Genomic DNA, 12,027 nt, shown 5'->3' with positions numbered 1-12,027 from the left:
CTATAAGAAACGGAGTGTCGTCTGTTGGACAGTAGAGTCCAACTGCCCTGCCGTATCATTCGGTGAGTGAGCCTGAATGAAATCATCCGGATCGGGGAATGTGGTGTAGCACTAGTGCCTCGCCCTATACTCATACCCTCTTCCCAGCAACAGCTGCTTGTCACCCCATGCGGATCACTTCATTATTCACGTCTCCAGCATCGTCGACTAACAGCAAGCGTCTAGGCAAGCGCAAAGGCGGAGGCGGCGGCGGTAAGGGCGGTTCCAGTGGTGGCAAGAGCGGCGGTGGTTCCAGTGGTAAGAGCGGGTCGGGTTCGTCTGGGAGTTCGGGGAAGAAAGGGTCTGGCTCATCGGGCTCCTCAGGCTCCTCGGGTTCTTCAGGCGGCACAAAGTCCAGTGTGCCCGTGTCAAATCTTCCCGGTGGTAAGTCGTCTGCGACCGCGTATGGCAATGGAGGCGGACGCCAGGTTACTATCGCGAGCGGGCAGCCCTTTGCAGGGCGCACCGCAGGAGGCGCATCGAGAAGTGAGGTATATGGGCTTTCGTGAGTGTATATCTGGATACAGAGTATGGGCTCCGACTGATCGTGTCTTTGGCTTATCGTGCAGATTTTACGGGAGCGGATACCCTGGTGTCGCCAGTCGCGGCGTCGTAGGGCGTGGATTTCCGTTTTATTTTTGGCCCATCGTCTGGGGCGGCGCTGCAACTAGCGCTGTCGTCGGCGGGACCCACTACTTACATGACCAAGACGAAGTGCGTTTCTGACATTGTCGTCCCCTCTGGCACATGCACTGACGCCATCACTACTTGTGCAGTACGGGAACCCAGATAACTCGTCACGCCCTGGCGGAGTGATGACCCAGGCGCAGTTCCAATCGAACAGCACTGGCACGACGTTCCACATCCTCACAGATAACAGCACGCTCGTTTCGCTGATCGACTCGATCCGCTCCAACTGCACCGACCTCTCAAGCAACTCGAGCACCGTGCCCGCGTCGTACAACGGGTCGAGCGCAACCGACCCGCAGCCGGAGCAGACGATTCAATACTACCGCTCGAGCAGTGTCGCGCTTACGCTTGACGGGTACAATAACTCCGCCGCGTTGAGCGACAACGAGAATACGACGGCGACGCCGCTGCCGAGCGGCATCGACACGACGTTGCTTGATTGTCTAAATTCGACGATTGGCGATGCAGTGCCGCTGGTGGACGCGGCCGTGGCTGAGACGAGCGCCGCTCTACTTGCATCGAAGGTTAGCACGTTGGGGTTGGCGTGGGTCTTGCTATGCATCATGAGGACGGTTCTATGACCTTTACGCTCTCATGAAATGTTACTTTCCCTGTGGTTCTCGGTATGTATCCACTGCTCGTGTACTCATTCTATTCTTCCTGAGAGCAGGGGATATTGCTGTGCTTTTACGATGGCAATGCCGATGCCGGCGTTATACCATCCTGTCGAGAAAAATTATGAACCGGTATCCGCATGTCCACGCGATATGCCAGGGGCCAAGCTAAGGACAGCCTCCGTGCCAGAATGGTGTTCGCACGCTGCACTGCCATCCTTGCGCTCACCCCTACCGTTTCGGCACTGCATTCATAATCCGGGAACGCTTCTAGAAACATGCGATATAATTACATGGTCTATCAATGTTTTCAACGAGAATCACCGGGGCAGGCTCGCTATTTACAGACAGGTCCGACATTAACCAAAGACGGCAATGTGAGTGACCACTTCTGTCGATAGCGGACATGGTCGGGCGAATAACATCTTCCGTCGAGATGGTAAAAGTGGCGAGGGAATGCACTGCTGTATGGCACATGCGCCAGTTTAGTACACTTTACAGACGTGCATTCGAGGCTTCTAGATTTTCGAGGATGTCAATGACGCCGCTGAGGGAAGACGACATATGGAGGTGGCTACCAGTCGTGACCGCAGATTAGCTGTGCTCGACAAACACCGTCACTCGAGGGGGCCAGGCAGATGCCCAGCGATACTACAAAATGTTGTCTCGACGAAATTCAATGCGCATAATTTGTTCTTTCAAACAGAGCTACAGGCATACAAGAGCACCACGAGATTACAGCAACATTCGCCGATCAGGTTTATCGTAAACGAGCCCATAGCCGTTCACGATTTCCTACTTTCAGGTAAGCAAGTTGACTACTTCTTGACATAGAAGCGGAGACTCCTGCGGATAATCAATTTAGATCTACTGGTAGATGGACCGAGCAACATAACGACACCCACTCGATGTAGTCGGACTGTGTCCCGGCAAAGGCTACGACTTCCTTGTCGACGGTGACTATATCGCCGCTGCCCTTGTTCTTGTCACCGAACCACCTAAAGAACACAATACGGGGTGAATGGGCAAAATGATGGATGCAGGTCACTCAAGGAGGCCTACCCATTCTCGCTCGGGAAGACCTTGGTGATCTTTCCGTTGGTGCCCACGTGAAGACGGAGTAGGTTGACATGTTTTCCGGGTCCACCACGAGCCTCGACTTTGAGAAGCTGCTCGCCCTCTATGCGTGATAAGGATTGCGTCAGGAACCTCAAAAGACGAGATCCAGGAGAGACGGTGTTCTTACTCCCAAAATTGTAGCTCCAGTTCTGGATGTTCGTGTTGTCGCCCCAGCCGCCGTGGCCGGTACTGCGAGGCTCTCCATTGCTTAAGGTGTAGACCACATCGAGCGCGTCGATGTACCATCCATAACGGACAGCGATCCTTGTCAGCGCGCGCACAAGTCAGAGAGATGCTCGGGCTTTGAACAAGACTTCAACATACGAAGAGATGGACTTGATGGTCGTGCCTTGAGGGAGATACTGGGCTGCGCAAAAGTGTCAGCGACAACGGAGACAACGAGGGTAGAATGAGGCTTACTATCGTCGAAGTCAGAGCCGGCCTTCGGGTCGCCGACGACGGCGTCGAATAATTCGTAGGAGTTGGACATGTTCAACAGAGAAGGTTTTTTGATGACTGACTGTTCAGCGTTGGGATGGGAGGATGAAGGAGAATGATGAGAGCTTGTCTGGGTTAATATGTGTTCTAGTGCGGGCTCCGTGACATCAGCGAATATTTCGGTCGACGCATATTGACGTACGGATGACATCGACGAGATCAGGATGGCAGTACGAATTCTTGAATGCCGTCTCCCAAGGAGAAAGCACCACAGTGGTGAATCGAGGTGGGAACGAGATGGCTCCAACACTGCTCGAGCATGTCAGTTCGATGTCTATTTAGCAAGAAGACCGTCTGCGGTCAGTAAATTTCAAGTGAAAGAAGAAACCAAGCCTGCAATGTGACAAGCGCAAACTTCTTGGTGGAATAGCAGTGCTCCGACGGCATCATGAATGTCAATTAATCATCGAGCCGACAGCAAAAAATCTCCCAACTGAGGAGCCTAGCATAATGATGCTTGTCTTGTGGTGCCATACAAACGGCAGTGAAGAGGAAGTAGAGAGACAGCGGGCTGAAGAGGCGTTGTAGAGTCCTTCGCGAAGCAACTTTCCAAAATCAAGAATGGCAAATCGGGGCATGTTAATGACTTATTGAGTCTACACATATGGAGCCATCCTCATCATCACTTTGAGCATGTATGTCAGGTGAGATAGAGAACGTACGCTCGAGAGCGGAGAAGGCGGTGACAGAGCGCATAGACAAGCATGGACGCGAGAGCAGGCAGGCATGAGCTCGATACTGAAGGAATTCATATCTACATGCAGTTTGGGGAGACTCTTTGCAGTATAAGCAGCTTAGGGCTGGGCCACATACAGTTTCGTGCCATCTTTGAGGATGGGATCGCGAGAAACACTAAAGATGCTGGCTGAGCAAATGATGCTATATGATCTGCAAAATTTGAACTTCCTCGACGGTGGAAATGATGATAACAATATTCAACTCACTAGAGTAGTGCTAAAGCTTAGCTGTACCGTGAAAAAAGACTGAAACAGATCGCTCTGCAGACATCATGAGCAAGAAAAGCCTCAGATTGAAGCAATATTGAAGCAGGAGGCAGGAACCGGAGGAGGCTGGAGGAGGTCGTGCGGAGTTATGATCAGGGACAACTGATCGCGAATATACAATGATTGCAATTGACGCGCCTTCAATCCGACTCGTCGTCTCCTCATATGTCTCACCAGCTCTCCCTCCAGTATTGATTATGTCCCTCACCTTCGATGCCATCCCTCGAATGGCTTCTGAGATCATGCCTCCGGCTCTGAGAGCACATGCCCATCGCCCGCGGGTATTCAGCATATTACCCAAGTACTTGTATGCTACAAGCCGCGTCAAATTGTGCGTCCATCTCTGGCACCTTCATTGGAGAACCCTTTCGATTCTGAGAGGTTTGAGGAAGTCAGTTGTTGACGCGGCGATGATCTAGAGGCAGAAAGTGAGGTCTGCCATTCATTGATTGCTGAGCCGGCTGGCAGAGGGCCCGCTTCAAAAGAAGTGTGAACTGACCATGCATCATCTGCCTTCATTCGATGGCGCACTTATGCAGACATCAAGAGAGATTTTGGGACCACCTTCTGACCATGAGTCTGCCTACTGATGATCATGACCTAGAACATCACATCAGTAGATCGTGCATCATGTTGCATTGAAGAAGTGGATGGACCACCCCTGATCTCAAAAAGTGCTCATAGCCCTCATTTACATCTCGCAAGCAGATAGAACATGTTCCAGCCTCTATTCTGTAGATTTCCTCTTTGCAGCATTCACCCTTTCGACCACAAATCCTAGATAACACGAGCTCTCCCGCCTTATGCAAGTTTCACGTCATCACCTGCACTCACAAGAAACGCCAGTCTATGCGTCTCCATCTTAGTGTCTCGATCAATCTTAACTGCGTTCGGACGGATAGCTTTGCCCACCAGGGGTTCATCGAGAACACGGTGATGAATATTCAAAATGAGGTCAAGCACTCCGCCCGCTGGAGTTGTTGCAACTGTGGTATGCCTCGTTTCCTCATGTCATTTCCTGCTCATTCACCCTATCTTGATTTCCGAGTATCTTTCGTCTCATTGCGCCCCCCCTTTTTAGGCAAAGAAGCCCACGAATTCATCCACTCCCCCGCCTTATACATCCAGAACCCAGATCCGTTTATCGTCGATTTTGTGCATGCTGTCTATCGCCTAGGCTGTGCGTGCTGGTGAGCTATCGAGAGAGAAAATCGTGTTATTGCGGCCGAGGCTGGTGCAACTTGGCAGAATTGCCTTGCTCCCACGATGGACGTCCCGAGTAAAGAGCCACTTGCGTCCGGCTGTGCCGTCTGTCATTTCACAAGCCCCATCCAGACGTGCAGTTGGTGCAAAACAATTCGGTACTGTGGGACGGCGTGCCAGAGGCGTGATTTTCCGAGGCACAAAACAATATGTAAGATGGTAAGTGCCGTGTCGCATGTCCTTCCGTCGCCTGTAATCCATGGGCTTTCTCATCGTATTTAACGCGATCTTGCGTGTTAGGTGACTAAAGTAGAGAAGAACTTTCAGGGTGTCGATGTCGATGGCCTTTGATCCATTCTCTGATTTCCTGCTCTATTCCACCTATATTGTTGTAACTTATGAGGGCACACTGGTTGCACGTCTAATATGCAACACTTACGCCTTGAGCTTCTCTCTTACATAGTATTAGTCGCAAGGATCGTACGGCTACGGTGCCGCAGTCTTATCCGCGAAAGGACTGATTCGTTGTATATGATCACGGCCGTACATACATCATGTCGGCAACCCGCATGAGATTGCCTTCAAACAGTCAACCATTCGACCTGGCGATGATGTTGATTGAGAGACATATCTAGCAGCTACAGATCGACAGTTTGATTTTGCGCCTTTTGCATCTCGCGGTGAGCAGTTGAGCGTGTACACGAAGAATAATATATCGCGCCGGCCAATGACGCTGTTGGAGACTGTTGGCCACATTGCATTGGAACCTGCACGTGTCGTCTCGGGGCATCGTGCTTCAATTACTGCGCTCAGGTACCGTTCTTTAGAATCTGAGCGTTGACTCCGTTGACGGCACCTGTATGCCAGAATTGCATTTATCATGATCCCTAATGGGCACCAGGTGCAGCTGCAAGGTGGTCATCTTCAGCTTCTCTTTCCCAGCAGTCTGTCTTGACAACAAACCCACTCCATGGAATCCGGTGCAGTGCGGCAATCGTTGACATCTCTCGACGAGCTCAGCAGCTCAGTCATCCAGCACACTAGGCAGTATGCGTTATCAGATCGTTCCTCAGGCCCTGCAAGCGCGCCCGCGACAGAAGCCGAATTTACACCTTTCGTTCTGGAGCGAAAAAATCTGAAGTCGAGGAGGGGGTCGAAGTCATCGATGAGCTTGGGTGACGACGAACGGTATTCGGGTCTTGGTGAGTGTTGACGGTTGCTGGGTCTTGTCTTCATTCGCGCAGCTGGGCCTCTGGCTGAGTTCACTTGGTCGTACATAACAGTGTCTCGGGCACCGCATGCCACTTCACACAACGATATCTCTGGACATGCCAACAGCGACCGTCGGTCCTCAATTGCATCCCCGCCACCGTCGCCGCCTCCCTTGCAGACACCGCCTAACGGCCAAAATGGCACAGCAGTCAATGTAGACGCAGATGACGCTGCTGCGTATAAACATTGGTTAGAGTCCGAGGAAAAGAGCAGTCAGGGTGAGCGTCGTATCTCTTGACACCTGTCGATAATCATCGTGTTCAGTTTCTGCTTCGTATGCGCTAAATCAGAGGTATGATTAGGGTGGGGTGTCAGCAATCTAGGTCCATTCCCCGCTGCTCAAGTGCGTAATTTTGTACATACCCAGGTGTGTGCAGCGTCTTTTTACGTCACTCAAATCGGAAATCGAACAACCTGACGGTTGCATCTCACTTTTGGTTCAACGGCGATCAGAAAATTGCGCAGGCGCATCGAATAAATCGCTTACGGGATCTCGAAGTCACAGATGTGCGTGATACTCCATTATTATCATTACCGTTCTACTCGATATTGAGGAGCCTGTAGATCCAAAACAAGACGTTTTACAGAGTGGGGCTCGATATATTAGCAGAGAGAATTTTAAGCATCGATGTGAGCGTTGAATCAATGGTGAGCTTCAGATTTGGGACCTTCAAAAGACAATTTTCGGAGATTTGGTTGTCTCCGTAGTCACAAATGAAGGACCTCGATGAGATCGTGTCGAAATCATGGAGTGCAGAGGTATCCTATTTGCTGCTCACCACCGATTGTTATATGCTGACGTCGTATATCGCGTGCGAAGGTGCCGGCTGAGATTAGGGAACAGGTCTGGATTTCAACTTCTTCATCATTCATGAGTGCGGTGTTCATGATTTTATGCACCAGTTCATCTGGCTACGGCACGTTGCATTTTGGGTCGACGAGATTCTGACAGAACTAGAACAGGCGGCGCTCTTCTCGCTACAGCACCTTCCCTTCCAAAGAAGCGCCCCTGGCGTACGTACATTTCAGATTGCACCATCATCTCATATGTGCTCACATATAAGCCTACAATTGCCTTTGCGCGCGCAGATCAGTACCGCGCGTTCCACTCACCCGCCTTTGAGTAGAGGCGCGCAGCAGCCGGAAAGCAAACCGCCAAGCCCTACGCACGAGCTTCGCCTTGGAATGCGTACGCGCGGACGCGCAGAGACGGCGAATAGCCGCGCAAGATACTGGGATGCGAGACATGCGGGGAGGCCGACTGCGGTGCGTGCGGGACGGGACGGGCATAGACTGAGCGCGGTGGGAGGCGCGAATGCTGGCGAGGACGCGCTCACGATGAGTAGCGTATCATCATATGCACAGACGTTCACAACGTTGGGAGCTGTCGCGTTCTTTGGTGCGTATTTCTCGCCAGCCTTTCGATCACGCATACTCCTTGAAGGCCACCTAAATTTGTACCTGCTAATCGTGCACCCTACTGACATCACTTACACATATCCAGGCGCGTCTATCGCCTGGTCCTCCGTCTTCTCCGCCACCCGCGGTAACCTCCTCCTGCTAGTCTGGTCCGCAACGCTCTTCATCCTCGCTGCCGTCGCTGCGGCCAGCTCTGGTCTCATAGCGTCTTCGGATCAGATCGATCTAGAGCGTGACATGGGCGCGCGCCGTGTTCTCCGCGTGCTGGCGCTTTTCTCTGCGGCGCTCGTCCTCACAGGTATATGGCTGCTTTCTTTCGCCGCAGTGGGGTTGGAGGATATAGGGGACGGCGGGCGTGACAGAGGGCGTAAGGTGACGTGGGCGGCTGCGGCGGTCACAGTTGGAGGATCGTGTGCGCTTATAGGGTGTGCAGTGGTGGTAAGGGTTTGTTATTCGAGGAACGACAGGGTGTGGAGGTTTTGATTGGGCCTACACTGTCAGGGATGCGCATCCCACAGTTGCTCGCAGGTGGATCAGATAACGGAATCGCAAGGACAGTTTGGCAAACTTGGGCTATCGCAATATACCTTTGCTCGTCGTTCTACTGCACGCTTGCCCCTAAATTAGCAGTGGCAAGATATCGGGAGCCTACAGGACATCGATGCTAACAGCATCGGGTTTCGCTGTTTTTTCCCATGGATACACAAAATACAAGGATGCCCAATCCAGGCTTGAAGGTTCAGAGTATGGACGCGTATGTCCCGCCGTGATCGAATTTTCGGCAAGCTGTGTGTGGGTGTTATCTTTGGACCTACAAACTCTCCCCTCGGACTTTGAGCGATGCTGATCAATGATTATACCATTTAGGTTTACGGGCGTGCGCCTATGCCTTCACACCCGCTTGCAGTCCGGTTTGAACGCGATCGAGCCTGAGCCCTCGAATCATCGAGCACGCATTCCCTGCGCGCTTGAAGGCTCGGTTGTTCGTCGAATCCGGATTTCAAGTTCGACGCTAGGCACGAGGCTACCCGCCTCCTTCTTACACCGCAAAAGGATAGTACAGAATCTATCGAGTTCCCACCGAGTTTCATTCTGTTCTATTGCGTCCTGACTCTCAGCGGCATTCACTTTTCTGATCTCAGGGCGAGTTCGCCTCCTGGATGATGAGGCCCTCAGGATCCGTTCCACGAGGAGTGATTGGCCATGCTATAGCCCTACCCTTCGGAATTTCCGCGGTATGTGCATTTGCAACCCGGTATGACTATGGACCCGGTCAGTGTCTGCTCGGGTTGCGAAGTTAAGCCTGCGCATGCCCATGAATGGGAACACGTGTTCCGTTTTCCTCATCGATTGATCTCTGCTTGACGCATAGCAGGGAAATCGTTGACAATCTAGTGTTATCAGCACATTCAATTGGAAAGGTTGTTGTAGATAGATACAGCGGGTGCCGGAAGGTCGACTTCGACGAACATGCTCTTCGCTTTATGGGACACACCCCAGAAGAACTCGAAGGGCTTCAAATGAGGGGTACAACATACTCCAAGGGCCCGGCGTTTACAGAACAATTGCGCCAATCTACTCACTCTCGTCGAATGCTGGAGGCCTTCGTCGAACGTGCCGATGGAATCCGCGGAAGCATATGCGTCTTTTGGGGTCCTGCTGGTTCGAAGCCCTCGATGTTCACGGGTTTGTGACGTTCACGATAGCCCCGTTCGTAGGCGTCAGAAGTACAGCGCGCACCAACACGGTCAAACACGCTCTGCCGCTCCCCCACGTCCCGCCTACCCGCGCTTGGGCCCTGTACACTGTCAAATATCGAGCTTCGAGCGGTGTACCTTGCTACAATGAAGCTGGATATGGGCGTCACTTTTCTTCCCGTGTGGACCCAAGCGGGCCAAGTGTCTTCTGTTGCATGCGTCGGATGCGGCACACGCTGATATACGCCAGCACGCACCGACGATCACCTTCATCCACGATCCGAAGGTGCCACGTATGCTCGCACCCGCACCTATCGACGCCCGCACTGCTAACGTACCCCTTGTTGACGGTTGAACATGGCCACGGACGCGTCGCGTTGCGTCTTTCTGCTTTGGCGGGTCGCGCGATCGAACCACTGTCATCCACATTCCGCATGTGGGAATGCAGTCCACAGGCGATCAGGCGGACCTTGTATCGGCCATGGACGTCCGCGGAAGCTCAAATTGAAGACTCTTGCACTCGCACGGGAGAACCGTCGACGCACCTTTGGATTTGGACCTGAAGCGCGTTCTTGTGCATGCCGCTCCTCGCTGGGTGTCGAAAAGCCGCACGCTGGCACTGGGGTACGCGCGCGTTTCGTTCTTGGCCCCGTTGTGGTCGGTGGTACGCCCGGTTTCTATGACTTTTCGGACTCTCTTCACATTGTCGAGCGGCGCCGTCCGTATGGATCAGCACAACATCACAGCACCCTCTCTTGTTCGCAGCCTTGAAAGTTGCTCGGAGTGCTCGCGCACGGACACCGTGTCGTCGTCATGATCTCCGTGCCTTCCTCTGTCAAAGGAACCGATGGGATTTTCGCGTTTGGGTTGCACACATACATCTGTGATGCCAACTCGCGGACCTTCATGGGGTGCCTATGAACGAATGTGCGCTCGCGACGGCTTTGTGGCCATGGGTTATCGCTATCGGTGTCATCTTGCTGTCTTTACTTGCTGGTCCTATGCATGCTTCGAACACTTCAGGTTCGTACCATCACATGTGTTGTCGATCTTAAAAACAATCTGAAATTGACAGTACCCTTGTCAAGGGCGGACTCGATATACTTGAGATGGATCGCGAGATGGTGGAATGATGTTGTAAGTGTTGGGAGTATAACAAGGCAAGTTGAGACGATCAGGGGGACAGCAATCTTGGGACCAGGTAGGATTGAAAGCTTGGATGCGTGCTCCTGATGCCTGCTTTATCCACTCGTTTTCGCGATTGCTGCATGGCTGTTTGTCTGCTCCTCCTATCGATCTATTGTCATACCTATAGGCAAGCATACTTCCGTAATGTTCATCAGAAACAACGTCGCGCTTGCCTCTATCCACCTTGATGGATCCGTGCTGTTGATACTCTCAAATTTCTCCATTCTTCCCCACAGAGAACCGCCTCACCTTCCCCTCGAGTACAGACTTGGATACGGCAGTGAGGAGGCAGCGGATGAGATCCTGGAACTGAGTCGTCATGATAGAGATTTATCAGGGATGAGACGTGAGTTGGTTTTTCGCTCTCCCACCACCATGGTTTCTTGAATAAATACCTGCCACTCGCTGGAGTCCCTGAGGCCTGAGGCTCACGCAGCCCTTTCTCTGATCATCTTCCGTCTTTCAGCGGCCCACACACTCCTTTCGGTCCAATTTTCTGGCTCAATTTCGAGTCTCAAGCCAGGATTGTTGCGCACAGGATCATGGCTGCGTCGGACCTCTACTCGACACCTTGCGAGCGCTTAAGACTACATCACCACCGGGATCCCACCGCGCGAGGATAGGAAAGGAAACCATTCCTCCGTCTTTCGTCAAGCTCACACTCGGTCCGAACTGCCAAGCTCTTCGCATCCGGTGTTTCTCAACTTGCGGCAGACATGCATCTTCCATTCATCTCAGTCAATGGCAGTGATGATAGCAATCGATACTGTAATGCCATTTTGTGAAGCGCAGAGCTTGTCTTCGCATTCTTCTCCAAGTATCTTAAGTCCTTGGTGATTTAGCTCCGTCCGTGTCACGGGAGGCAAAGTCACCTCTACGTATTTTGGGGTTACTGTAATCTGCCAGGTAAGTTTCTCAACTTTGTACACAAGGCCTGGAGGAAAGGTGTTCCCAATAACTCACTTCTTTCAAGGCCTGCATCTCTTCCATCCGACCACGACTCGCGATGTGCAACCTCTACGATGATGCCTGGCTCGGCACGCTTACCGCTGACAGTCTCAAGCTTTACCTCACAACTACCAACATTGACTCTGTCGGCGGCCAAAAGTCCCTCACCCCACTCACCACCGCCTCCTGCCGAGGCCATCTCCATATCGTCCATCTACTTCTCGATAATCACGCAAGCCCTAATGCTCCTTTCTCCTACGGCCGAACCCCACTCTTTTACGCCACGTCTAAGTCACCGGCGAAGGATAGGCTCGCCATCGTACGCGCCCTTCTTGA

General features: G+C 52.4%; 3 protein-coding genes across 3 annotated transcripts; 2 read left to right on the top strand and 1 right to left on the bottom strand.

Moving 5' to 3' along the window:
• Positions 1 to 191: 191 nt before the first annotated feature.
• HETIRDRAFT_240654 (uncharacterized protein) lies at positions 192 to 1,235 on the top strand (the record flags this gene model as incomplete). Its single annotated transcript, XM_009551442.1, has 3 exons — positions 192 to 544; positions 609 to 753; positions 816 to 1,235. Coding segments are annotated over 3 exons (918 nt in total), but the record flags the coding sequence as incomplete, so codon positions are not given.
• A 926-nt stretch (positions 1,236 to 2,161) lies between these two features.
• On the bottom strand, positions 2,162 to 3,111 carry HETIRDRAFT_107369 (uncharacterized protein; the record flags this gene model as incomplete). The annotated part of the gene is made up of 6 exons (XM_009551441.1): positions 2,162 to 2,189; positions 2,249 to 2,341; positions 2,406 to 2,523; positions 2,590 to 2,726; positions 2,787 to 2,829; positions 2,883 to 3,111. 6 exons carry the CDS (start codon positions 3,109 to 3,111, stop codon positions 2,162 to 2,164), a joined length of 648 nt encoding a protein of 215 aa, XP_009549736.1.
• Positions 3,112 to 7,333: 4,222 nt separating this feature from the next.
• HETIRDRAFT_387745 (uncharacterized protein) lies at positions 7,334 to 8,466 on the top strand (the record flags this gene model as incomplete). The annotated part of the gene is made up of 2 exons (XM_009551440.1): positions 7,334 to 7,453; positions 7,529 to 8,466. 2 exons carry the CDS (start codon positions 7,334 to 7,336, stop codon positions 8,339 to 8,341), a joined length of 933 nt encoding a protein of 310 aa, XP_009549735.1. The 3' UTR covers positions 8,342 to 8,466.
• Positions 8,467 to 12,027: the final 3,561 nt, after the last annotated feature.

The sequence above is a fragment of the Heterobasidion irregulare genome, assembly GCF_000320585.1.
Source record: "Heterobasidion irregulare TC 32-1 unplaced genomic scaffold scaffold_09, whole genome shotgun sequence".
Classification (NCBI taxonomy): Eukaryota; Fungi; Basidiomycota; class Agaricomycetes; order Russulales; family Bondarzewiaceae; genus Heterobasidion; species Heterobasidion irregulare.
Note: the sequence above shows the minus strand (reverse complement) of the source record. Positions and strands in the feature narration are given on the sequence as shown.